This window comes from Chiloscyllium punctatum, chromosome 26 (assembly GCF_047496795.1).
Source record: "Chiloscyllium punctatum isolate Juve2018m chromosome 26, sChiPun1.3, whole genome shotgun sequence".
NCBI classification, from domain to species: Eukaryota; Metazoa; Chordata; class Chondrichthyes; order Orectolobiformes; family Hemiscylliidae; genus Chiloscyllium; species Chiloscyllium punctatum.
This window is the reverse complement of record NC_092764.1, coordinates 58,034,719-58,062,346: the sequence shown is the minus strand read 5'-3', so window position 1 is coordinate 58,062,346 and position 27,628 is coordinate 58,034,719. Positions and strand designations below refer to the sequence as shown.

Sequence of the window (27,628 nt, the reverse complement as noted above, 5' to 3'; positions counted from 1 at the left end):
CATGTTGCATTGGTTAAACTGCAAGTGATGTGAATCAAAAGCCGGCTGCTTTCACTTGAATAGAACCCAGGCAATCCATTGACTCGCACTAATATTTCGAGCCTCAATGTGGAACGGGCAGTTTTTTTTTCATGTTCTGTTACTGAACAGGAAGCAGCACATTTTTTTAACACGCACGTGTGTCTTTTTATAGAAATGTTTACAAGGTGCTAACTTTTAAGCACCTGCTGTGGTCTTAATATAAGATGTGGGAAAAAGAGCCACAAATAATTAATATGTATTTCTTTTTATATCTTTGATATAAAACGATCAATAGATGAGATGCAAAATGTAACTTTAATGAATTACAATGAATGTCAAGCAGACCGAGATATTTGTTTTGCCAGAGGAATTAAATTTGACAGTTAATTTTTAAGACTAGCCATTTCCATTTATAAAGCACATTTCACCAGATTACTGACTTATAGTTCTGCCCAGCGGCTATCAACAAAGAATGCTGTTTTTTAATGATGTGACAGCGCTGGTATTTACTGTTAGATCAACAAATATGCCATGTCAGAAGACTGCTGAACATTCAGTCTGCCAGCAGGGGTCTATAGAGTCAGCCAGAAAGCAGCATCAATTTGTGGTTTGCACTGAGTCAAACTAACAGAAAGCTCAACAATTTTGATGGGGAACCTCAAACTTCTGATTTGGTTCATTATTTAAATTGGAATTGCTTTAAAGACAGTTTGCTTTTTCTTTAAAAAGCAAAGAATGTGCCATTAAATTGAAAGTAATCTGGTTACTTTATTAAAATTACACACTGCGTTAATTGTATTTAAATTATATTGAAATGTACAGACTTGTTTAATCAATTTAAGCAGAAGCTTTGCTGCAGATTTATCTAACTAAACCACTGTAACCAAATGGCAAAGCCATGGGATGGTACTTGGGATGGCATAGCAGAGCTTCAGTTTAGGAGGACTGGGACAGCGAGAGGCTTCACTCATGGGGTGCAGTCAGGTAGAGGCAGGGGAGCTGAAGGAACCTGCTTGCTGTAAACTTGGCTTTTGGGTTTATGGTTCCTGTCTTTTGGATCCCAGGTGATCAGATGTGACTGACTTATTTGCTTCCTTTGATGCTGGGAGGTGAGAGGGAGGGCTGGATTGCAAAGTGCAAATCCTCCAGAAAAAGATCTTCAATTACCTGATGCCAGACTCCCTCCATAAGAGATAGAACATTACCTGACTTTACCTGTGCTTTTAACCTGGTAGCACACCTTTGCGTGGGAATTGCTTTGTTCTAACTTTCGAAATTAGTTGATCTCTTTTCTCAATTTCTAAAGTGTCTGTTTGTACAACGTCACAAGTTAAGAAACAGAAGTCTTTTCTTCTGAAAATATGTTCCATTTCGCTAAAACAATCTGTTACGGAGCTGATTATTTGTAATAGTTGGTAAAATGGATATGCATTTTAAAATAAGAGAGAAAAGAAATGAACATGGTCATAGAAGGCAAATGAGCGTGATTTCATTCAAACTTGAACTCTTGCAGCTCTACAATGACACCTCCTGGTAAGGTCAGGGAATTCAGACTGAACGACTTCCCTCCCTCTGCTGCTCTTGTTAGCTGGTAAATCTGACAATTAGCTCACAGTCTGCTTTTCTGTTGCTCGATCCCAGTACCGTTTGGTGGTGAAGACTGCTCTGAAACTCCTGTTGGTGTTTGTGGAATACACAGAGAACAACGCAGCTCTTCTGATCCAGGCTGTCAACACTGTGGACGATAAAAGAGGTAAGTGCTATTGTAAAGAGATCAGGGAGAGTTAGAAGCAGACAGTGTAAGTATTCAAAGCACAGCATTCATTACTTATGACAATAGACAAAACTGATATTAGCTTGTACATAAGTACATTTGCACCTCCAATAGTGTATTTTAAAATTACAGTGACTGTGGCTTTTGTTTTTGCTGTTGACTTCTTTTGATAAAGTTTCAGATTGAATGCTTCAAGGGAATTTAGTGTACTTCAATTGAAAATAACATGTTGAAATGTGTGGTGCATTTGTGATGCTAATCTCTGGTCTTCAGTGTTTGCCCTGGGGTTTTATGACTGACAAGGTACATTCCCTTGTACTGAGACCCCACTGGGAGCAAAACAAAAAGTCAGATTTATTGACTTTGCCTCAAAGTTTGTCAGTCGACACGAGAAGTGCAAAAGGTTAGAGCAAGCTGGACCATTGATTTACTGCCCATGGAGTATGGAATTTATTCAGTCTGAGCTGGCTTTAGGGCTGTGATCGATACAGGTGAAGAGGCACAAGCAGTGGGCTCTCAGTGGGCCGTGAGTCTAAAAGCGAATCTTAAATTGTCGCTGTAATGATCCCTTCTGGAGATGATGGGTCATTATGACAGGACAGTGATACTCATCAACATAATCGCTCTCTTTGTAAATGTATTATCGTATTGATAGTGAGAATCAGATTGCTGAATTGTCTCCACGGTCACCAGCATTGTAGGTTAAAAATCACACAATGCCAGGTTATAGTCCAACAGGTTTAATTGGAAGCACACTAGCTTTTGGTGGTTGTCCGAAAGCTAGTGCTTCCAAATAGACCTGTTGGACTATAACCTGGTGTTGTGTGATTTTTAACTTTGGACACCCCAGTCCAACACCAGCATCTCCAAATCATGACGACATTGTAAGTGTGTGTGATAACTGGGTTTCAATTCTGCAGCAACCAGGATACTCCATGTTCCTGGACTCTGGGAGTGCAGATCTATGCTGACCATGTGTTAGACTGACTTTTGAGGGAGTCAGCTGAGAAAAGGAATGATAAGGAAAGTGTCACTCTGAGGTAGTTGAAGGTTCCACTTTCTTATGTCTAGTTAAAGTTGTTACAAGAATAAGGTGTGGTGGGCAGTCCAATTATTCTTAAAAATGTGTTGCTGGAGAAGCACAGCAGGTCAGGCAGCATCAAACGAGAAGGAGAATCGACGTTTCGGGCATAAGTCCTTATTCAGGAATGAGGAGGGTGTGCCAAGCAGGCTAAGATAAAAGGTAGGGAGGAGGGACTTGGGGGAGGGGCGTTGGGAATGCGATAGGTGGAAGGAGGTTAAGGTGAGGGTGATAGGCTGGAGAAGAGGTGGGGGCGGAGAGGTCGGGAAGAAGATTGCAGGTCAAGAAGGCGGTGCTGAGTCCGAGGGTTGGAATTGAGAAAAAGTGGGGGGAGGAGAAATGAGGATGAATGCAGATTTCTCCAGCTTCCTCATTTCCCCTCCCACCGCCTTATCTCAGTCCCAACCCTCGGACTCAGCACCACCTTCTTGACCTGCAATCTTCTTCCCGACCTCTCCGCCCCCACCCCCTCTCCGGCCTATCACCCTCACCTTAACCTCCTTCCATCTATTGCATTCCCAACGCCCCTCCCCCAAGTCCCTCCTCCCTACCTTTTATCTTAGCCTGCTGGACACACTTTCCTCATTCCTGAAGAAGGGCTTATGCCCGAAATGTTGATTCTCCTGCTCCTTTGATGCTGCCTGACCTGCTGCGCTTTTCCAGCAACACATTTTTAAGCTCTGATCCCCAGCATCTGCAGTGCTCACTTTCTCCTTGTCCAATTATTCTGACCATTTTGTTTTGTGGGGACCAAGACTTAAAAGAAAATCCCACTTCTTAAAAGTCCATTGGAGCTGTCAGTTTGAATCTTGAAAAGCAGGAATAAGGGCCGATGTCTCCCGACAATAATGAGTAATTTAACCAACTCCCTCTTGAACTCGATATGCTGCTGTTTAATGTACAACATTCCCACAATTAATTATAAATTATAACTGCACTTCCTGGGCGGATCTGAAAACTCAGTTCATGCCCATCAAACCAAAACTTTTGAACCTAATCTAAATGCAAAAATTGAGTTATTAATTTTACTTCAGTTGCTGAAGTTTACAAATATGTTGACAATTAAAAAAAAAATTAGTCGTGATTAATCTTGCTGGATAAACGTAAAAAATCTGTGACCTTACATTCATGTTGAGCATATGTAGCCAGACTGAATGAAAGTTAATGAGTTGTAAGAATGTGCTACCAGGCCAGATGTTAATTCTACATGTCTTCAGTTCCACTTTCTTCTTCTTTCTGTGTCTGACTCACTGTGCTGAACGTCGGCTACACCATTTGTTTATCGTTGCAGCTGTTAAAAAGTTCTGCACCCTGATACAATCTGGCAGGCAGGCTGCAGGAATTCTGTACTTGACCGATTTTTAATGCAGGCCACAGGCCGGCAGCCCTGACTTAAATGAGCCGGCATCAGGATTGCGGGGAGGTGGGATGTGGAGGGGAGAACGGTGGTGAGAACCTGAACATTGTGTGGGTTAATTCTTAGCAGATGATCAGAGCATTTGGGACTGGTATCTAAATGCAATGGGAAAACTTGCTGATAGATTCTTGTCAGGCAAGGGCAAAGAATGTGCACCCGAGCTGCTGAATAATGGAGTGAAGATGCAGATCAGTCACAAGCTAATTCAATAGGAGAGCGTGTATCCTCGACTGACTGGTTTACTCCCATTCTTAGAGTTAGCTATGAGCTGGTTTTCACCACCACTAACATTAGTTGATTGCCAATAACTGTGCAGTTGAAGAAGGCAATAAATGTGTACGGTAATTGGCTACAGTCACTCCCATCTCTCCTGGTGATCTTACTGGGTTTCTGCGATCATATTGGTTGTGCCTCATAATCTCTGGGCCCTGATGGACTTCATCCTTAAGTGTTAAAAGAGGTGGCAAGTGAGATGGTTAATCCATTATTTTTAATTTTCCAAAACTTCCTTCAATCGTGAGTGGTCCCATTAGATTGGAAGATTTGAAAAAGGGAGTCAGAAAGCAGGAAACTGTAGGTGAGCGTCTCTCCCAGGGAAAATATTTGTTTGGTATTACTAAAGAAGTTATAGCAGGGGCCTTCGAAAAGTTCAGTGCAATCAGGTTGTGAAAATGGTGATATGGCCAAGGATGACGTGGTGAGCTGTGGAATTGGGTTCATACCTTTATCCTGGCACTTTGTTTTCCACAGTGTATTTTATTCAAACATTACATAACAGTTTAAGGTTCTCATTACATAAAGTGCAAACCAGATCAGTTTATTTTAATGTAATGTGTGATATTCTAAAGTGCCTCACACATTATGTGTGAACATCCTGTTCAGACATGCCTTTGACATGCCTCCAAGCACAGGTGGGGCTTGAACCCAGACCTTATGGCTCAGAAGCAAGAATACCATCATTGTGCCACATGAGGTGAGGTGACAGTGACAGCCCTTGACATTGAGGCTGAATTTGACCAAGTGTGGCAACAAGGAACCCTAGCAAAACCGGAATCAATGGGTATCAGCGGGGCAAACTCCTAGCTGGTTGGGGTCATGCCTGCCAAATAGGAAGGTGGTTGTGATTGTTGGAGGTCAGTCATCTCAGCTCCAGGTCATCCCTGCAGGAATTCCTCAGGGGAGTGTCCTCAGCCCAACCATCTTCACCTGCTTGATCAATGGCCTTCCCTCCATCATAAGGTCAGAAGTGGAGATGTTCACCAATAATTGCACACTGTTCAGCACCATTGGCAAATCCTCAGATACTGAAACAGTCCATATCCAAATGATTTGGATAATATCCAGGCTTGGACTGACAAGTGGCAAGTAACATTTGCACCATACAAATATCAGGTAATGACCATCTCCACCCCTTGACACTCAATGGTATTACTATCACTGAATCCCCCACTATCAACATCATGGGAGGAGTTACCATTGACCAAAAACCCAACTGGACTCACCACAAGAGCAGGTCAGAGGCTAACAATTCTATGGTGAGTAATTCACCTCCTGACTCCCCACAGCCTGTCCGCCATCCACAAAGCACAAGTCCAGAGTGTGATGGAATACTCCCCATTCCAAAAACACTCAAGCTTGACATCACTCAGGACAAAGCAGCCCGCTTTATTGGTATTACATCTACAAACATCCATTCCCTCCACCACTGACGCTCAGTAGCAGCAGTGTGTACTATCTACAAGATGCATTGCAGAAATTCACTGAAAATCTTTAGACAGCACCAGCCAAATCCATAATCACTTCCATCTCAAAGGACAAGAGTAACAGATACATGGAAATACCACAACCTGCAAGTTCCCCCTCCAAGTCACTCACCATCCTGACTTGGAAATACATTGGCTGTTCCTTCACTGTCACTGGGTCAAAATCTTGGAATTCCCTCTCTAAGGACATTGTGGGTCTACCAACAGCATATGGACTGCAGCGTTGCAAGAAGGCAGCTCACCACAACCTTGTCAAGGGCAATTCAGGACAGGTAATAAATGCTGGCCAGCCAGTGATAAATTAAATTAAATAAATTAAATTATATCAAATAAATTAAATATGACCCACTAAAGTGTCTCACTACATTGAGAATTCTAGGTTTTATTTACAACATTCAAGCATGTCACTTATTCAGTTTGAAGGGTTTTACATTGTTTCCAGCCTCACGTTGCCCAGAGGACCTTAGGGAATGGCCTTCCCCATTGAGCCTTGGTGGGGTTTTGTCATGCCCTTTCACCACCTTATCCCAGACTTTGGAAAGTACCAGCCTATACCACCCAGTAATCAACAGCTCTCTAAATAACCGAGTTGACAGCTTTTGTTAATGTTTGTTTATTTATCTCGGTATGTGTCACAGGGAACAGTCCGGTGAACAGTGAGTCCCTGCATCATGGAGCTGCCATGACGCACCCACTGCGTCTCCTCCCAGCCCCTGGTTTGCAAAGACACGTTCCTGAAGAAGGTGACCAGTGACCTGTCTCTCCCCCTCCCTCCCCTCCCCACCCCACCCTCCAATCAGAGCTGCCTTAAGTGCGTTGTTTGAATGTGGAGAAATTCCAGGTAGGAGCTAACGGAGTATCCCTTTCTGGCCACCAGCCTAGCTGTATCCTGGTGCTTGTTTGAAAGTTCTGATGGTGGCACCGAGCAATGTAACAAATATGCATTGCATTTCCACGCTGCCTGTACAGAACTCTGTCTTCATTGTGTTTTTGGCGTCCTGCAGCACATGTCTCTCTCCAGTAGGTAGAGGCGTGCCGGGGAACCCAGCCATGGTTTGCCTGCTGAATATTTCCCCTTCACCCAGGCCAGATGTTTCATTCCTTTTTGGCTCATTTGCAAAGACCTGAAACATAGCCGTGTCTGACCATTCTGTCACACAGACTAATGGGATGGGTACATACTAGACAACTGCACCAGGTAGTTCTTTGTTCGACACTTGTTGGGGTGAATTCTACAACGGTCAGCCAGTTGTTATTCCAGCAAAGGCAGGGGATGTACAAAATCCTCAGTGTACCACACTCTGGAGGAATTGCTTAGGAAATTCCTGTTGCTGGTTAATTCCTCTACACCTGGAGCCCTCGGAAAATCTCCAACTAAATCGGAAAGTTCAGAGCGCCCCACTGAAATAGATGAAAAGTTAGACTATATGTAGTTAGACTCCGAGTCTAACATCATGTAATAGACAATTTAATAATGACTCTAATATGTAGCCTAACTCCTGAGCAACTATTCAAATGGCCCCACACTAAGTTCACACCAGCCCTGACCACAGCTTCCTCAGACACTATATACCCCCAGACTCTGACCCAATTCCTCAGCTGTCCCATTCTGCAACCAGCCCTACATGCCCTGCTGCAGATCCAACTCCCCTTCCCCACTCCATACCCAATGCTCCCATTACCCTACCACTGGACTCAAATCCCACTTCCCTCAGTTTGTACACAATGACACAGGTGGGCACACACAGAGCACACACACATGCTCACACGCACACATACACCCACTCACACAGACACACAAACATACACACACAGACTCACTTATACACAGACAGTCACAGACACACGTACACAGGCACACGTGTGGAAACACACATACTGACACGTAGACACATGCACAGAAACACACTCGAAGCTCCACTCCTCTGCTGCACCTTACCGTATACCCTTGCAGGAGCTGACACTGACCCTCCCTGCTGGACCTGATTTCTGCACTAGCCTACACTAAACACTGCCTCACTTATCTGCCCCCTCTTACCAGCTTACACCCTGGCATTTACACACTTGACATGTTACCCTTTCCACCTGGCACCCTGCCACCAGGCACACTGACACCCATCCATCTGGCGTTCCTACTCCACCCCTCCATCTCTTACCCAGTTGGGTCACTACTTACCTAGCTCCCAGTCAGCCTGCTCAACTGGTGTCCTATCCCTACAGTCCCAGCACCCTCATCTCAAACCTTTCTTCTGTACTTACTGATTGACAGTATGGCTGTGTGGGATTCAGGACTTGTAAATGTCAGAACATAGCAGCAGCGTGCTGTGAAAAGAGGTGATGGTTTGTGTCTTCACTCCCTCTGAGTGGAGAGACTCTTCCTCAGCTCTGTCCTGACTGGCCTATCCCTTACTCTCAGACTGTGCCCCCTTGGGCCCCAGACCCCCCACCATCCAAGAAAACCATCTCCTCCCCATCTCCTTGCTGATAGTGCTTGTTTCTGATGGGAGTTTTGCTGCTGTTCATTAAAGGAAGGTACAATTGATGACTTTATTCGTATATGCCAAAAGTAACTAAAATACAAGAAGTCAAATGCCGCCTGCCATCTGATCCTGAGAATGACCATCTGACTTTTGGGTAAATACCGCACTTGGCTGATATTAGTGCAGTTCATATTCATGTGCTTCAGTGTAGATACCAAAAGAATCAGGGAGAGACGCAAATTTATTATTTTTTTAAATCAATGGCCAGTAATACTCTGGAATGGATTAGCTGACAGGATGGTGCCAGCAATTCAGAATTTCAAATGGGAAGTGGATAAATAGCTAAAGCAGAAACATTCACAGGTTCTGTGGGGAAACGATAGGGGAGACAAATAGTTCTTTCAACAAGGCTGAATGGTCACCGTCTACATTGTATGGTTAAATGTATTAATGTGTCACTTGAAATTTTATGTATTGATTGTGTCTCTTAACTCTGCAGTTAGAATTTATCCTGATGCTGGGTATAATCAAATTGTCTCCAATATTTTGCTATAACTTTTTTGTCTGACGTGTAACCATGTTAAAATCCTTCCTTTCTGCAGGCACAAAGACATGGACAAATTTAGTTGAAATTTTGGAGGAGAAGAATGGAGCTGATTCTGAGCTGCTTGTCTTCACCATGACACTCATTAACAAGGTAAAAGCTGTATGTGACTAGTTTGCAAGTTTGTTTAATCTTGAGACTCTGTTGCACCCTTCACCAAGGAGGAGAAAGTGAGGAGTGCAGATGCTGGGGATCAGAGTCGATGGCTAAGTGACCTACTTCTACTCCTACGTTTTATGGCCTACCAGCAACAAAAATCCAGTGTTGAATCAGTATTTTTGAGTTTTAGACTTACTGAGAAAATATGATTTGAATCTATATAGTGCCTTTCAAGAGCTTGATTTGGAGATGCCAGTGTTGGACTGGGGTGTACAAAGTTAGAAATCACACATCACCAGGTTATAGTCCAACAGGTTTATTTGGAAGCACTAGCTTTTGGAGCTATAACCTGGTGTTGTGTGATTTCTAACTTTCAAGAACTTGGCAAGTCCCAAAGTGCTTTATTTCAGGCACAATTTGAATGTTATCATTGGGCGCAATTTGTTTTTGATGGGGTCTGCTTTTCAGTTCTCAGGGTCTCCCCTGTCATTCTCATTATTTATTGTTATTTATTAGGTAATACAGTCACGTTGCTATTTGTGTTTGTGCTGACATACAGGGTCTTTGCACTCACAAAGAAGCAGAATTAAAATGACTCATCCACACCCTCAGTAACTATCAGCCCTCCATGAAACTTAAAGCTACAACACACAAAGGAAGCATTGCTTTCTTAGACATTGCAGTATTTAAATTAGCAGAAGACAACCAGCATAAGTTAACAACATGGTGGTGGTGGGAGGGGGTGGGGTGAGGGGAGGAGAGGAGAGGTGTGTGGTATCAGATCCTACAGCATGTAATGGTCTGGGGGGTATGAGGTAAGTATGGGTTCAATTGTATAGCTACACAGGAGTTGGATTATATATTTAATAATCTAACTTTTCCTTAATAACTATTTTACTTAATTTTGTTGGAAACCCGTGAAGTCTTCAGTCTAATGGAGACTTTTGGAGGGTTCCAGGTGTAGGGAAATATCATTTTCCATGGAATTCCTTCTGAGTCTGATACATTGGGAATTCTACAAGGTCCCTGTTCGCACCTCCAATTTACGCTGGGATATTGGCAGTCTAGGCATCACAAGACGCTGTATTTTCTATAGTTCCTGCCAGCGTGTGCTTTTATTTTTATCAACTGCCAGTAGATGTGAGAAATGCTTTCAAAGCTCAACATGGGTTGCCTTGATAACTCATCTACACCCTCTTTCAGTCCTTCGTGAATCTTCTTACAGTTGTCTTTTTGGGGCAACCAGTAACTTGCAATGGCGTTTACCCAAACACCAGGTAATTCTGTACCTTGTCAATGAGAAGTTCCTCAATCCAGAAACTTTGGAAAGTTCACTTGATATGCTGTTACCAACTTCTAACCTGCATGGTAAAAGTTGTTCCTTTCTATCCTTTTATACCTAATTTGCTACGATTTCAGTTATTCGTCCCATTGAAGATAGCAAGTATTTGCCTTCCTTATCTCAGGAGCAGTGCTAGCAGCATCCTGGTATTACCCTGGAATCCCTGTGTATTCTGCTGAGCCTATCTCCACAATGCTCAGTGCATCAAAATGCACAACAGAAAGCCTAATGTTTCTTTCCCTGCCCCAAGACATAATGCTTGTAGCCTGCTGTTAGTTGTACAACTTTTATGGCCAGGGTTGTATTTGAATTTGTTTCCAGCTGCTCTGTCACTCTTTAATATTGTTTTCAGATTGCACATGCTAAATAATGGGCTACACACCTCATACATCAAGAAAAACGGAGACAGGGTCCAGTAATTTATTGTGAACTCAAAAGTCTTTTTGCACCTGAAATTTTGTGTTAAATGTTTAATCACTCTTTGGGTGATTACAAATCTCTTGACGTCAATCCTAATTTCTCCAGTTTGACCTTCTGTCTTGTTGCCTTGATTTACAGTTATCCTTTGAGTTAGGGCTGGGTGTTTACTTTCTCCAGATCCTTTATTGTATTTATTTATAATGACCCCTTTTCAAAGTTTTGTCATCTTTGCTCATAACGCAATTCTCTTCCACTGGAGATGAGCCTTTAGTCCTTCAGAGTTTGAGTGACTTGATTGTGTTTCTGAGGTAAAACCTGGAATTGTCGTTAAGTATGAGCAGAGCACATTACGGCTCAATGATAACTTCTCCAATTCAAACTCTGCTGATTTAGGGACATGACTCAATTTGCTTTATTACTTGGTGCTCAGAAATGGTTGGAAATGTTAAAGGCTGACCCTTAGTGTTCCCTTAGATCTGTTTCATCTTCATTCCAGCTAGGTTAACATCATTCATAGGATATCTGTGTGTCATTCCCTGTGTTCGCTTTCCCAAATTTTATGTTCTATTATTTTGGTAGTTCCTCTTGTGGATCTTTGGATGTCTCATCAAACTCAATTGCTTCCTGCTTTTTCAATTGTTCTGAGTGGGTTTAGCGTTACCTATGAATTGAACGAATGTATTCAGTGTTTCTGAATTTTCCCCCAATACCCCGTCAGCCTCAATGGGGCCAAAGGTTTTCCAACTTGAAAGCAGGGTCAATGAGGGGGAGTGTATTTTAAAATGGAGGCTGCTTCTCTTCAGCTTTGTTTAAAATTAACAGTATTGTTTGCAGCTAGGCCATAACTGCTGGGGGTGGTGAAGGAAGCAAGCTTAAATATCTCACAGGGCAGCCTGCAGCTACTGCTACATCTAGTCAGGCAGGATCTCCGAGCACCCACCTACATAGACAGACACACACGAGCGCGTACACACGAACACACACGGACACACATGCATGCACAAGTCCATGTGCGCGCACACACACACGGGCATGCACAGACACATACATACGGCAGATCACATCAGCTATGATCTCATCAAGCGGTGGAGCAGGTTTGGGGGACCAAATAGCTTCTGCCACGATTGAGGGCTAAAAGTTAAGCCCCAAGCCACTGACTTAGATTAGAAACAGGAGGAGTCCACGCAATCTATCTTGTCATCTCTCCTCCTCCTGCCTGCCAGAATCACTTGCCATAACTTGTACCTGCTGCTTCCTACAACCCAGCCAGCTTCTGATCTCAAATTCTTGCTCCTTGATTGTTTCCAGTCCATCGTAAGAATGTAAGCCATTGTAAATCAAATCTTTCATCTTCATTCCCAAAACACATTTGATTCTGTAATGTTGCCTGCTTTATAGCATTTACTGTCCCTTGCAGACCAGTTGAGAAGTAATTGATTCCAGTTTCAGTTTATTGATTTTTAGATGAAAAGATGTTACATTTTTGCGGTATGTTTGCTAGTCTCCTTGGAATCCATTGCTGTGACCACTTTGCTGTCAGTTAATGTAGAAGCAGTGAGTTCTTTTGTAATAAAATAAATTGTTAAAAAACCACTCGGTACATTTTCTCTGTGAATGATCATATTTTGGTGACTCTTTTCATTGGTTCTTCTCATGAACATGAGCGCACTTCCAGTGGTGAGGATTAGCTGGAAAACCCTTTATAGCTTACATGAAAGCACAGGAACTGAACAGTGCACATTATTATTGTACAAGTGCAATTTTTACTGTCTTAGTTTGAAAGAGTAAGTCGGGATATGAAGCTGTGACAATTATGTTAACAGACTGTACAATAGAGCACACAGTACTGACCAGTTCCTTTCATGACCCCCAATAGATCATTAAGTTACAGTCCCTCTGTTCAGCTATGATGGACGATTACAATAATATATAAAAATCATTAAAATAAAACAGCAGATGCTGGAGATCTGAAACAAACAAAAACAGAAATTGCTGGTGAAACTCAGTAAGTCTGGCAGCATCTGTGAAGAGAAAATAGAGCTAATGTTTTGAGTCCAGTTATTCTTCTTTATAACAGTTACACTGATCATCAGTGTAAAACGCAATCACAGTAATCTTCAGCCATACATGCCACTTGGATGATCCATCTCGGCCTCCTCCCAGTGTTGTAGATTCATAGAGGTTTACAGCATGGAAACAGGCCCTTTGGCCCAACTTATGTTTCCAGCATCACAAATATTAGTCTTCAGTCAACTTGATTGACTCCATGTGATATCACAAAACAGGTGGAGGCATTGAATACTGCAAAGGCAATGGGCCCTGACAGCATTCGAGCAATGGTACTGAAGACTTGTGTTCCAGAACTTGTCGCTCCCTACCCAAGCTCTGCCAGCATGGCTAAATCTACCCGACAATATGGAATGTTACCCAGGTATGTCCTGTACACAAAAATTCAGAAGAAATTTCTGACTTTAGTCAACTCTCAAAAATTGGTCAAGTGTTGGGAAGGTAACATCATTAGTGCTATCAACAGCATCTGCTCAGCAATAACCTGCTCAGTGACGCCCAGTTTGGGTTCCACCAGGGACACTCAGCTCCTGACCTCATTACAGCCTTGGTTCAAACATGGACAAAATAGCTGGATTCCAGAGGAGAGGTGAGAGTGACAGCCCAATATGTCAAGGCCACATTTGATCCAGTGTGGCTCAAAGGACAGCAAGAAAAACTGGAGCCATTGGGAATCAAAGGGAAACTTCTTTGTGGTTGGAGTTAGATCAAGCATCAGGAAAGATCAAACAAATAGAGAAAATGCTGGAGAAATTCAGCAGGTCAGGCAGCATTTGTGGAGAGGGAAACAGAATTGAGCAAAGTAGTTGTTGGAGCTTAGTCATCTCAGTTCTAGGACATACCTCAGGGTAGTGTCCTAGGCCCAACCATCTTCAGCTGCTTCATCACTGACCTTCCCTTCATCATAAGGTCAGAAGTGGGATAGGTCAACAATGATTGCAGTGTTCAGCACCATTCTCAACTTCTCAGGTACTGAAGCAACCCACATCCAGATGCAATATGACCTAGACCCCAATTTCTGAGTTTATCTGATGGAAAAGTTTCAAAATCATGAGAGATCTGGACTCACTCTCAAGAGAGAAACAGTTCTTATTAATGGAAAGTTTGAGAAACATTTGACACTGATTTAAAAGGAGTGTAAAAATCTAAAAGTGACATGAGGAAAGGCGTTTTTACGCAGGGAGTCCTTTGCATCCAGGATACACTGCCTGAGAATGCAGTGAAAGCACAATAAATCAAAACATTTAAAGGGAAATAGTTGCTTATCGGGTGCATATGCAACCTCCCGGGGCTCAGCAAAAAGACAGGGAGTGGAACTAATTGAGTTACACTTGCGGAATGTGTTAGTCTTGCAGGAGGCTAGTTAACTCAGTCAGCTGGTTTGAAACGCAGAGTGGTACCAACAGTGTGCGTTCAATTCCCACAACAACTGGGGTCACTATGAAGGGCCCTCCTTCTCAAATTGTCCCCTTGCCTGAGATATGGTGACTCTTGGGTAGAACCACCACCTGTTGTCTCTCTCTCTCTCTCTCTCTCTCTCTTTCTCTGTGTGTCTCTCTGTCTGTCTGTCTCTCTCTCTCTCTCTCTCTCTCTCTTTCTCTTTCTCTTTCTCTCTCTCTTTCTCTCATGAGAGAGCAGCCCAAGGTCTGGTACGACTGTGGCGACTTTTTATCTTTCTGTTCTTGCAGGGACTCAGTGGGCTGAATGGCTCTGGCCATCCTCTGTTCTACAGAGTGCACACCACTTAACTCTGAACATTACTCCTCTCATAAACACAAGAACTGGAGTGTAGGTTCATAGCTCCTTGAAAGTGGAGTTGCAGGTAGATAGGATAGTGAAGAAGGCGTTTGGTATGCTTTCCTTTATTGGTCAAAGTATTGAGTACAGGAGTTGGGAGGTCATGTTGCGGCTGTACATTGGTTAGGCCACTGTTGGAATATTGCGTGCAATTCTGGTCTCCTTTCTATCAGAAAGATGTTGTGAAACTTGAAAAGGTTCAGAAAAGATTTACAAGGATGTTGCCAGGGAGAGCTGGGGCTGTTTACCCTGGAGCGTCGGAGGCTGAGGGGTGACCTTATAGAAGTTTACAAAATTACGAGGGGTGTGGATAGGATAAATAGGCAAAGTCTTTTCCCTGGGGAGGGGAGTCCAGAACTAGAGGGCATAGGTTTAGGGTGAAAGGGAAAAGATATAAAAGACACCTAAGGGGCAACTTTTTAACACACAGGGTGGTACGTGTATGGAATGAAGTGGTAGAGGCTGGTACAATTGAAACATTTAAGAGGCATTTGGATGGGTATATGAATAGGAAGGGTTTGGAGGGATATGGGCCTGGTACTGGCTGGTGGGACTAGATTGGGTTGGGATATCTGGTCGGCATGGACGGGTTGGACCGAAGGGTCTGTTTCTATGCTGTACATCTCTATGACTCCATAACTGCTTTTAAATCAAATCTCCACCTGTTGCAGCCAGAATGGCTCCAGTGGCAGAATTATGATGACTTTGCGGAGAGTAGCCTTGCCAGGAAAGATGAAGCAACATGGCTTTTTCTAAACCTAGTTTACAAAGCATGTTCAAAAACCTTAGGAAAGTAAGGCATCTAAACAAGATGTTGAAAGAAAAAGTAACATTTTCTATAATACATTACATAGAGGGAAAGCAACACTCAGTCCATGGGATCTCCTGGGCAGGTTTTAATCACCTGAGGGGAAAAGAAATTCCAAAGTGTTTTTTCTTTCTCCTTATTGGTCCTGGATTTCCTTATTTTTGCCTCTTGCAGGAGATTGCATGGTTGCCAGCTAGACTAGAAGTGCCTGGTCTTAGAGCTGCAGCCATCAGGAGTACGCAACAGTCTCGGCAGGCTGATTTTATTCTGCCCGTTGATGTTGTATGTTTGTGTTGAAGTGATTTTCTTTCGTAATTCGCGAAGGTTGTGGGGTGAGAAGTCTTTAGGTTTCTGTGCCTTAATGTTGCTAATCTGAGCAGAGAATATTAGCGTTCCTGAGGTGCTGATTCAAACTGTGCCTACTGCGAATGCAGTTTTACAGAATATTTTACAGACAATTAGTCACAAAGCGCTTGGCTATTGGAATTGTAATATTTTAAGCTTGAGCAAGGGTGCGTGCAGCATCTTTTACATCGCAGACTAATATCATGATTTGGTCATCAGTAATCATAGTTGAGTCAAACAAAACTACTGCTGGAGATGATGGATGCACTCAAAGTCGATGGGTGGCCTGGCTTTGGCGTCCATCAGAAGAAGCTGAGCTGGCGCTTTGTTCAAGTGTTCCAGCCCACTTCAGTTTGTTCTGACTTGAGGTCTGTGTAGTGTCTGTGTGTATGTTTAACTATGGCTGGCTGGGTTGTTCAATCAGACTGCAAAATAACTGCACATGCTCGATAAATGATTTATTTTTGTTTAGCTATCTGATATTAAATGCAATATTTTCTATTTTTAATTCAAGTGTATTTAAATGAGGCAATGATTGCCCCTTTCTAGCTTTTTCTTTTGAAGCACATCCATTCTATCAAAGAACTTGGCTTAATTGCATCTAAACTGTAAACTCCAAGTTAATGCAGATGACTGAGAAGGACAATGGGTTGGATTTTATAATCCCGTTGTCAAATGTCTTATTGGAGGGGAGTGGGAGGGGTGAGGGGTACAGAGTAAATGCTAGGCATTTCCACCAGTTGGAAGGGCGCAAGAGTTGGGGCAGATGCCAACATTGGCATCTCATGTAAAAATACCTTAAAGTTCAACTGAGCTTATTACCACTCAGTTGACTCAAATATTACCCTGCCTGTTTCATCTTCCAGTTGGCACAGGCAGTTGGCGGATGTGGGCAGCATGTTTTTATAAAGACGTTTCAAAGGGTGGAAGGAAGGGGTTGCTATTTCCCAACTGTGTCCTTTGATCATCAGGTACACTTCCCCCCCATCTCCACATGATGGAGCGCCCACTTCCCTCTCCTCACCTGTAATTTAAAACACCTCCCCTCCCCAAACTCCCCTCCGTCCTAAGGAGCTTGAATCTTCTCCGTCTAATGACCCCTTTGGTCTGGACCCATTTGGGCCTCCATTGCGGGACTACTTGCAATACCGGCACCATCCACTAGTTAAATCCCTGGTGCTGGTGGAGCTGCTGTCTGATCACTGGGCAACCTCTCAGTGAGGGGCACAAGTCCAGCTCGGAACTTAGGCCACCCTCTGTGCACTATGGTTGTCCAATCAGTTGTTGGCTGACCATATTGGGAAAATATTAGCAAATAGTCCAGACCCCAAACCTGTACACGTCTGTTTAAGTAGTTTTCTAAATTAGCAGAGGCTGTGCACCTGCTGACTGCTTTTAAAATCTTTCACCTATACATCAGGTTAATTCTGATTTATTGGCTGTGCTTACTACAACTGCTTAGTTCTGTTGGCAGTTGTTTTTGCTTGTATCCAGTGTGTACGAGGTCTGCAAATGATGCAGGTCATAGAGCAATTCAGATGGGTGACGTAGATCTTAAGGTATACAATGTTGCATGACTGCTCTTTACTGGGGTTCTTTTCTGTACTCATTGAAACACCAGGCAGCAGCATAACTTAGTAAAAGATTGGTCTGCTAAAACTGGAGGTAGTTATTAAACTGTATATAAACTCCAGTCTTTTTGTAAATATTTAAGCTTGGCTACAATAAGGGACTCTCTGCTGGCAAGTGTAAATTAAACACTGCTTAATTTTTTGTGTAAATCTTGTTGGCCTTTCAATTGGAGACTAAACCATTGAATCAACAGAGAGTGAATGGTGGGGGTGGGGGTTATTCAGTCTGACATGTAACTAATTACAGTCATCAACATGGGGCAGGAGAAGAGGAATGGAATTGAAGTATAATTGCCTTGCATTATTTACAGGCATGTGGTTTAAAATGATATCAATGTGATGACATTGCAGGAATTTTTTTTAAATTAGGAAGTGCGGCACAATAAAGGCACAAGTTTCAGTTCCTATTTGCGTTCTGGCAGTGAAGAACTAGACCTGCTTTCCATGTTTCATAAAACAGAAGCTGCCACTGAGAGCGTTTCCATTTTATCTTTGGTTTATCCATGCTGGCAGCTTGGTTAAGCACTCAGTTCTTTTTTTGCAACCTGTTCAAAGATGTTAGGACACACCACTGGAGCAGGTGGGACTTAAACCCTGCTCTCCTTACTCAGAGGTAGGAATACTACCACTCTGCCATAACAGCCCTAAGCGCACAGTTCTGTGTTTTGTAATGAGCCTGTTCGGGGATGTTTTTATACATCCCCCAGAATAGGTGGGTCTTGAACCCGGGCTTCCTGGCTCAGGGGTAGGGACAAGAGCAACCAATTCTACCACCCCTTATTAATCGAGATCAACTGGGTGTTAATTATTCATGTAATGAGTGTTCACTGAGGATTATCTGTGTTAATATGTATGGAACAGGCTGGAAGAAAGATTGTTTGTTGGAAGTATATGATGTGTAGTGTGTATCTCTGTAAACAACAGTTTAAGTGTATAAAGGCTAGGCTCCAATGTTCTACCTTTCATCCTTGAGTCAGAAGGTTGTGTTTTTTGAGCCCCACTATAGGATTATAGCATGTGATCTTCTTGGGACCCTTACCTAACTGATATTCAAAATGATGGCCACTATTTGGATATTACTCAAGGATATGGGCAGCACAGTGGCTTAGTGGTTAGCACTGCTGCCTCACGGCGCCAGAGACCCGGGTTCGATTCCACCCTTGGACAACTGTCTGCGTGGAGTTTGCATCTTCTCCATGTATTTGTATGGGTTTCTTCGGGTGCTCTGGTTTCCTCCCACAGTCCAAAAAAATGCAGGTTAAATGCCATTCTAAATTGCCCACACAGTTCAGAGATGTGCTGGTTAAGTGGATTAGTCATAGGAAATGCAGGGTTACAGGGATAGGGTTGGCAAGGTGGATTTGGGTGGGACACTCTTTGGAGGGTCAGTGTGAACTTGATAGGCCAAGTGGCCTGTTTCCACACTAGGGATTCTATAATAATCATCATCTCCTCCTTAATATATTAACCCACCATCCCTCTGCATATCCCAGTCTGAACTCCAACCTTTCTTTCCAAAATCCTCGAAGTCCCATGTGCTGCAACTTCCTGTTTGAATCTGTCCAGTCAAGTTCCTATTCATGCCACAGTACTTCCCTTTTAAGTCTCAAAAAATTTGTGAATATTATTGCTCCTTGCCTCTCTGTAATCTCTGTAGCTTTTGATAACCCACACCAACTGTTGCCATTTCACCTTTGTCCAGCTCATTGGGAAACCCTTTTGTACTCTTTGATCATAGCCAAAGCATCAATAGCAATGACTTCTCTTCACAAATTAATAATGTTGTCTCAAGAGTCCTCTGAGAGTCTACCCTTTACTCCCTCTCCATTCTCACATGCTATTAGCCTCCTCTCCAGTCAACTATCAGTTATACACTCACACCCAGCATCATCTCTCTCTTTCCTTCCATTGCTTCTGATTTGTCAGAGCACTTGTCTGACATTTAGGGTTGGGTATGCTGCAATTTGATTCATGTAAAAATTAGGAATGCTAAACCTCCAGTTCCACCAACTCCATTCCAGGTCCCGGACTTCAGTCTCAGACTGAAGGCTTTACAATCTGGGAACCCAGCTCATCCAAGCTAGATGTGCCTATCTATATACACGTATGCACACACCCAGATTTTTGATGCCTTTTGTTTTGAAGCTAGGTGTTTCATGGTCACCTGGTTAGGAGCCAATCAGAGTACTGGATTAGTGGTGCTGGAAGAGCACAGCAGTTCAGACAGCCTAGCCAATCAGAGTAGTTGTACAGCAATTGTTCCTTAGTTCAGAATCCATTGGCTCCATTTTGTCCACTTACACTCTGATTCTTGCTATTCTAAAAAAAGTCAACATTGCATACCACTCAGAATGAGACTTCCATAGCTGCAGTAAACACTTTGCTCAGTTGTCTTGTTTTAAAGCAGGCTCTTACATTTTTAATGCAGTCCAAAATTGAAATAAATATAAAGATGTGGTTTTTGCATAACATCCCCTGTCACTATTTCTGACTGTGGCATTTTGACCATTGGCTGTCCTCTCCTTTGCCTCATCATTTACAACCAAACCTTCAGGCACTGAGACCCATTCACTGTCGAAATCCCTCCTCCCTCCATTTCTCCTTCTTTCCAAATGGGCCTAATGAATGTGGAATAGGTGCACACATGGCTGTTAAAATGTATTGCAGAGAATTGTGAAGTGACATATTTTAGTCAGGGGCAATGAGGAGCAGTAACATAAAAGACAAGAATACAATTCTAAAGGAGGTGCAGGGATGTAGGGATATGGGGGATACACCTGTATGAATTATTGAAGGTTACAGGACTGCTTGGCAATATGATTATAGGAATATGGGAGCACCTGTTTTATAAATAGAGGCATTGAGTACAAATGCAATGACATCTAGACTTGTCAGTCAAAATTTATGTAAAATATGCAATTCTAGACATTACACTTGAGAAAAAAGTCACAGGAATGGTTCCTGAAATATGAGACTTCAGCTGAATGGATAGGTTGGAGAAGCTAGGTCTGTTCTTCACACAGGTAAAAACAATGACTGCAGATGCTGAAAACCAAATACTGGATTAGTGGTGCTGGAAGAGCACAGCAGTTCAGGCAGCATCCAACGAGCAGCGAAATTGACGTTTTGGACAAAAGCCCTTCATCAGCAGAGAAGGTTGAGAGGAATCTTTATTCCCAGATTTGCGTGGGATCTAGACAGTGTTAGAAAGAGAACCTGATCCCATTGGAAGGATTGAGAATTGAGGACACGCAATTAAATGATTTGCAAGAGGGACCATAAGAAAACTTTACTTTTCTTCATTAAGATCTGGAATCTGTTGCTTGAAGAGGCAGCGGAAGCAGATTCAATTGTGGCTTTGAAAATGGAATTGGAAAACACCTGAAGAGAGAAAATGGGGAAAGGGGTGGGAAATGGCTTGATCTAACTCAGTCTTGCCGAAAGCTAGCAGGGATTTGATGGACTGAATTTCCTCCTTCTGTGCTGTGACTATTCAATGATTCAGTTCTGTTGCGTTGTATCTAAATTTATACACCAATTTTATCCCCATAACTTTTCAGAACTTTGAGCAAATGTCAATTAATCTTTTTAAAATTAACTGTTGACCTGGTATCAGTTGTTATTTGAGGAAGATAGTTTCACACTCTCACTACCCTTTACACATACATGTGTTTGCTAACTTCAAGAGACCATACCCCTCAGCCCTAGACATCCAAACTAGGACAGAATAACAAAATTGCACAAGGAAGCCATTTGTTCCCCTGTGTCTGTAGCAGCCAACGGAAATAGCTCTGACTCACTACCCTATCTGTACCACATAATACTTTAAAAGGTTGGATCAAATCAGCCTTGAATATTCTAAATTCCAAGAAATGCAACTGTGATTGTGTCTTAGCTCCTCATAATTTAATCCTTAAAGTCCAGGTTTTATTCTGGTAAAGGTCTTTATATCAGCCCCTAAAGGTGTGATGTATGGAGTTGCTCACTGTACTCCAGATATGATCTGACCAGTGCTTTGTATGCTGAATCATGACTCTCTGCACTGTTTACACTGCTGGCAGTCTTTGTGTTGTCAGCAGTTTAGGATATGTATTTCTCTATCCCATCATTTAAGACATTAATACATACAATGAAGAGTTGAGTGCCCAATGCAGAACATGCCTTCTGTCAGATTCTTTTGCTTAAGCCCATTTCATAATCAGGTCAATAATTTGCCTTCAATTCAGTGAGCTGTTACTCCTCACCGTACCTTTTTCATAAGACTCATCACAGCCATAAGTAATCCGTTTGGCAATCAAGCTGCTGTCAACACACTCTCTAGAGTCAGTCCCATTTCCTTGCTGTATCCCTGTAACACTGCACATTTATTTCCCTCAAGTAACTATTAATGTTCCTTCAGAATCAATAATTGTCTTCACTTCCACCCATGTGGTATCAAGTTTTGGGTCATCAGCATTCATTTTATAGAAATGTTCTTCCTCACGTTTCCCCTACACACAACCTTAAGTCTATGTCCTCCAGGGGTCCTTGTACCATCAGCTTATGGCAACATATTTTACTTGTTTAACTGATTTAAACCTGGCATGATCTTTTATTCTCTATAGAATCTTTCCTGAATCTCTTTAGTTTCACTGAGTACAACCTCAGCTTCTAAAACAAAACTCTCTAAAATCCCTCAAGACTGGAACCATTCTGGTTCATTGCCTCTGCACTGTCTGAAGGGATGTCACATTCTTTTGAAGTTATGGGGATTATAACTGGACACAATGATCAGAATTGTGCAACTAAGTCCATGTTGCCTCTCCCTAATCCTTCACACTTCCACTGATGTCAAAGTGTGGTGCTGGAAAAGCACAGCCAGTCAGGCAGCATTCGAGGAGCAGGAGAGTCAACGTTTTGGGCATAAGCCCTTCATCAGGTGTTAGGTTCCATCCTGCCCCTTATTCATAACTTGTTGCAGTTGATTGGCACCATCCACGTTGTATGCCACATCTCCAAATTTGGTATTGTTGGAAATTGTCGAGGTTTTATTCTGTGGTCTGATATTCAAGTTATTTATATGCATCAAAAAAGCAGTGGTCCTCACATTGGAGTCTTGGGAAAAATCACTGTCTAACAAATGTCTACGAAATGGGTTTTTGTTTGGCCTTTGATCATCTGACCGGTTTCTTTCCATATTTCCTTTGTTGCCCTTGCTACCTCTTTTATCACCTTTACCTTTTTAAATCTGTTTGTGGAATATATACATTACTTACAATATTTATTACATTTATGTCCCTTTGAGAAGGTGGTCATTGTTGTATATGACTGCTAGTACCTCCAAAGGGTTAACTGATGTTTCTTCCTAAGCTCGTCCATCAGAATATAAAGGACCCTTCCTGGGAGGAACCTAACCAGAGTGTATTGCTATAGCGGTTCTCTATGTATTTCCCAGACTTGTGTACAGTGCTTTAGTTATTGTTCTTAGTGTCAACAGCATGTAGTTATTCAGGATTTTATACTTAACTATAAGATTCCTCCCAAGAGACTATTAAGCATCAAAAACAGAAGTTGTTGGAAAAGCTCAGCAGGTCTGGCAGCATCTGTGGAGAGAAATCAGAGTTAATGTTTTGAGTTAATTCCTCAGAACCGTTCTGAGGAGGGGTCACTGGGCCTGAAACGTTAACTCTGATTTCTCTTCGCAGATGCTGCCAGGCTTAATGAGCTGTTCCAGCACCTTCTGTTTTTGCTTCTGATTTATAGCAGCCACAGTTCTTTCGGTTTTTATTTAGACTATTAAGTATGTCAGATGAAATGCAACTAACTATTAAGTAATGTATAATAAACTTATTAACTGTTCATCAAGGTTGAGCCTATTGTTTTGTCTCCGAGAATGTTTGGGCATCCTTCCTCACGTGTTTTCTGTAGTTCAGACTAATACCGACAATAAGGATTGGTGCTAGTGAATGTATCCAGATAGTTCAAGCAGAAACTAACATATATAAGATATTGAGCTCTGTTTTTGAATTGCTGTTGTCTTTGTGGGGTAGGGTCGTTCTCTCCCTGTCCCATACAAAAAAATGTTGTTGGAAGTGAGTTTTAGATTTTTCACCTGGCATAAAGTACAGAACAGTTCCAAGTCAGGAGAGTGTGTGAGGGGAACTAATGGTTCCCTCATGCATCAGCTGCCCTCGTCTTTCTAAGTGGTAAAGGTTGCAAGTTTGAAAAGTGATGTTGGTGGAATTCAGTTAGTTGTTGCAGTATGTCTTACTGATTGATCATGTTGCTGCTATTGTGTGTGTCAGTGTGGAGAGTCAATGCTGAAAGTGGTGGATGAGGCACCATTTGAGTGGCTGCTTTGTTCTGGATGGTGTCAAGTGAGTTGTTGGAACTCACTCATCCAGGTAGAGACTTAGCGCTTTGTTACTTTGTATGGTGGGGCATGCTGGGAGTGGTGGAGAGGGGCTGTTGTTCAGATTGGGTGGGTGAAGGAGTTAGTAGTAGGCTGTTGTGTTGGATGAAAGTAGTAAGAGGCCAAATTTGAAGGAACTTAAAAGTTATCAGGCTGAGTGAGGTGATGGAGATATCTTGGTTGGAGCCAAAAAAAATTTAAGTATGAGGATGGGATGTTCCTAACTAAGATTTTGCTGGAAGGTGACTGTAAGCCAAAGTACAGAAGAGACAGGAGAATGAGATGTTACAGAATCACAGAAATGTTGGGGCTCCGAACGAGGAATCAAGCAGGAAAGATTTAGGCAAGCTCAGATTTATGAATGCTAGAAGTTGGAAGGAGAGCTTGGCAGTAGTGGGACTGATTCACCTGAAAATAACAACAAAATGGTTTAGGGTATCAGAAGAGGGTGATTTTGTGCAGGAGCGGAAACAAACAGTGACTTGAAAGTGGACGTATGCAGTGATTTTGGAGACTACATGGGCTCAGGCTGGGGTCAAATACAGTGTGGACTTTGTGAATGTTCTTTTGTGAATCAGTATGCAGGGCCAGAGTGGAGTCAGTGGTGAAGGAAGAGAATGGAGGATAGGGAAATCTGTTAGCCATTTTTCTACAATGTTATATTTCTGCAGCTACAAAAAGATCCCAACTGTGAAGTAAATCGAATATCAGGAAAAAGTAGACAAATTCAGCTTTTACAATCATCAGAGTAATTTGGTCGGGGAGAACTTGACTACTGGTGACAAAAAGGTGCATTTTCCAAAGCTTTTTGACTTGCGCTCTTGAGGAAGAAAATCAATATAAAAGCAAATGACAAATTTATATTGTATGAGATTGAATGAGCAAGACTCTAATTGGTAGAGCTGTGGAGAATGCACAAATTACTTGATGGCTGGCAGTTAACTGCTCCATTTTGTTTACCTTTAACCAAAGAATTAATCAGAAAATAGCTGTTTTCTATTTTGTTTAGTTGTAACAGGGTACAATGTCTGCAAAGAACAGGGCCCGGTGTATTAACAGGGAACTTGCACCACACTGTGAGCCCTAGTGACAATGTTTTAAATTGGTTACCAGTGTAATTGCTAACATACTCGGGATTATTTAGCAAGCACTGTCCAATCACAGAATCACATCTAATTTTAGACACTATGTTTAGTTCAGCAGTCAGAGGCTGGTTGAGTATTGTCAGTACCTTGCCCGTTATGAACAGTGAAAGGAACATATTATTTGATGAGATCCCTCAGCCTTTGAAACATATGGCCTCCCTACCTAAAATCTCACAATTCAATCTAGAAAGAGGATATTTATGGAAGGAAAAATTACTGCAGATGCTTGAATCTGTACTAGAAGCAAATGTGCTGCCGATCACAGTGGGTCAGGCAGCATTCATGGAGAGAAAGCAAGCTAACATTTCACCTCATCGGAACATACAGATCCTTAAATGACATGGATGTGGTAAATGTTAATACTTAAAACAAGTTAAATAATAGTACCAGGAACATAAATTTGAACTGGTGAAAAGGAAATGTTTATTCAATATTATACATTTTGCAGTAGTATTTGAAATAAGCTATCAGATACATAAAGAGAAGCAGTAACATTAGAGATTGTCAAACAGATATTGAAAGATACAATTGGGGACTGGAAGCTTTAGGTTTGTTGTGTTGAGTGGCTTTTGTTAAAAGTTTAAAGTTGATTTGAGTGGTTCTTTACTTTTTCTTTGACAGACGCTGGGAGCTCTTCCAGACCAAGATTCATTCTATGATGTTACAGACTGTCTTGAGCAACAGGGGTTAGAAAAAATCATTCAACGGCACATGAGTAACAAAGGAACTGACCCAGACGTAAAGCAACAGTTTACCATTTATGAGGTAAAATCAGTTTCATGTTATATGTGGAATATAAGAACTGCATTTCATTAGTAAACATGTGCAATTGTTAGTGTTACTGCAATTTAATAAATGAAAACGCGAATAGGTTTCTGAGATTTTGTAAGAAACTTTCATTTTAACAGCAGTGCAATCAGATTTTGCTCTTCAAAGACTGTGGGTTTGTCTAGACAGGGCACTTTAAGTTTACTGATATAGGGTGAAGCATTGATCATCAGGGGTTTGTCATCACTGCTGGTTGTGCTGCTGTGATCAAGCAATGCCACTGAGCCCAACATGTGTCTAATAACATGAAAGTATTGTTATCTTGAATGCCTTTTTTTTAATTAAAGGCTGATGCTATTATAGCCCCAAATTCACAATAAATGAACAAGTCAAGTTGCAGAACCTTGACAAAATCAGCTAGATTAGTGGAAGAGAAAAATTCTTGAGACTGAAGACTGCCAGACACTTCAGTAGCATTTAATGTCCCTAGTTGTTTGAGACCACTAGGAGATGTTTGATTCTCCACCTCAGCCAAAGTGAAGATTTCTCAGCTTCAAGCGTTTGCATCCACAGTGGACTCTCTGTAGGCCACTACAGAATTGAAAAGCAGATCAGTATAAGCAAGAGAGGATAAAAGAGAAGAGAGTGATACCAATTTAGGGAACATGCATCTTACTACCTACTGTCCACTTTCCAAAGGAACATGTAGGGAACCCAAAAACCCCCCACTGCTGTGTCAATGGCTCTGAAGTGATGGTTATAATTAATTTTTGTGGCACTGGGTCATTCCAGGAAAGATCTTGGAAGCATCACCCAAAATGCAGTAAGAGGATGGGTTCATCAATATGACTGATGGCTGTAAACTGGACATGTTTGGTAGGTTATAATATATTTAGAAATGACAATCCTGGTGAAGGAGGGGAGGAAGTTAGCTGGATTAATCAGATGTTGCATAATAGCAGTAGCAGGAAAAGACGCAACCAAAAAGATAGAAATGGAATCCATGTGGATTGGGTTCAATGGCAGGAAGATCAGGCACACTATCAGGAATAAAATATAGATTGACAGATTGTGGTTAGGGCATTGATAAGGAAATGTATGAAAGGAAGTCTAGGAATTGACTACACAATTTAATCATGAGGATTTCAACTGTCCCCACATACAGCGGCAGAGGAGGGAAGTGAAAAGCGAGATACGTATGGGATTTCTACAATGTTTACAAGATTTTTTTTCCAATCTAAGGGACACGAGATTATCTGGAAATAGTGATTGCGTTCTAATTAGGCTTAAGATAATGATTCAAAATGATTTGGGTTCAAAGAACAAATTGATAGATTGGACAAAAACTGCTATGAAAAAGGTTAGAGCCATGGAAGATGAGATTAACTAGAAACAAAATGTCTAAAACATTGGACTGTGGTGCATAATATTTAAGGCACATTTAGTAAAATAGTGTAGCATTCTGTGATGAGAACAGACTGGCCAAGAACAAGATGGCATGGATAAATTAAACAAGGTAGATAAAATTGAATCCAAAAGAAAATATGTATGTAGACTATATTAACAGTAAAGAAGGATAGCAACAGTAAAAAGAATTAGGAAAGTAGAGAAAGAAATATCAATGGATATCAAAATAAATAGCAAACCATTCCAAAGCACGCATTTATCAAAGGAG

At 41.9% G+C, this 27,628-nt stretch overlaps 1 protein-coding gene across 3 annotated transcripts in view; it reads left to right on the top strand.

Annotated features, from left to right (window-relative positions):
• The window catches only part of fhod1 (formin homology 2 domain containing 1), a 310,142-nt gene that overhangs the window by 171,754 nt on the left and 110,760 nt on the right, over positions 1 to 27,628 (top strand). For all 3 annotated transcript variants that reach the window (XM_072547486.1, XM_072547487.1, XM_072547488.1), the window contains 3 exons: positions 1,663 to 1,774; positions 9,139 to 9,233; positions 25,807 to 25,950. In XM_072547486.1, the coding sequence (XP_072403587.1) occupies positions 1,663 to 1,774; positions 9,139 to 9,233; positions 25,807 to 25,950 (351 nt within the window). The remainder of the gene's footprint in view (positions 1 to 1,662; positions 1,775 to 9,138; positions 9,234 to 25,806; positions 25,951 to 27,628) is intronic.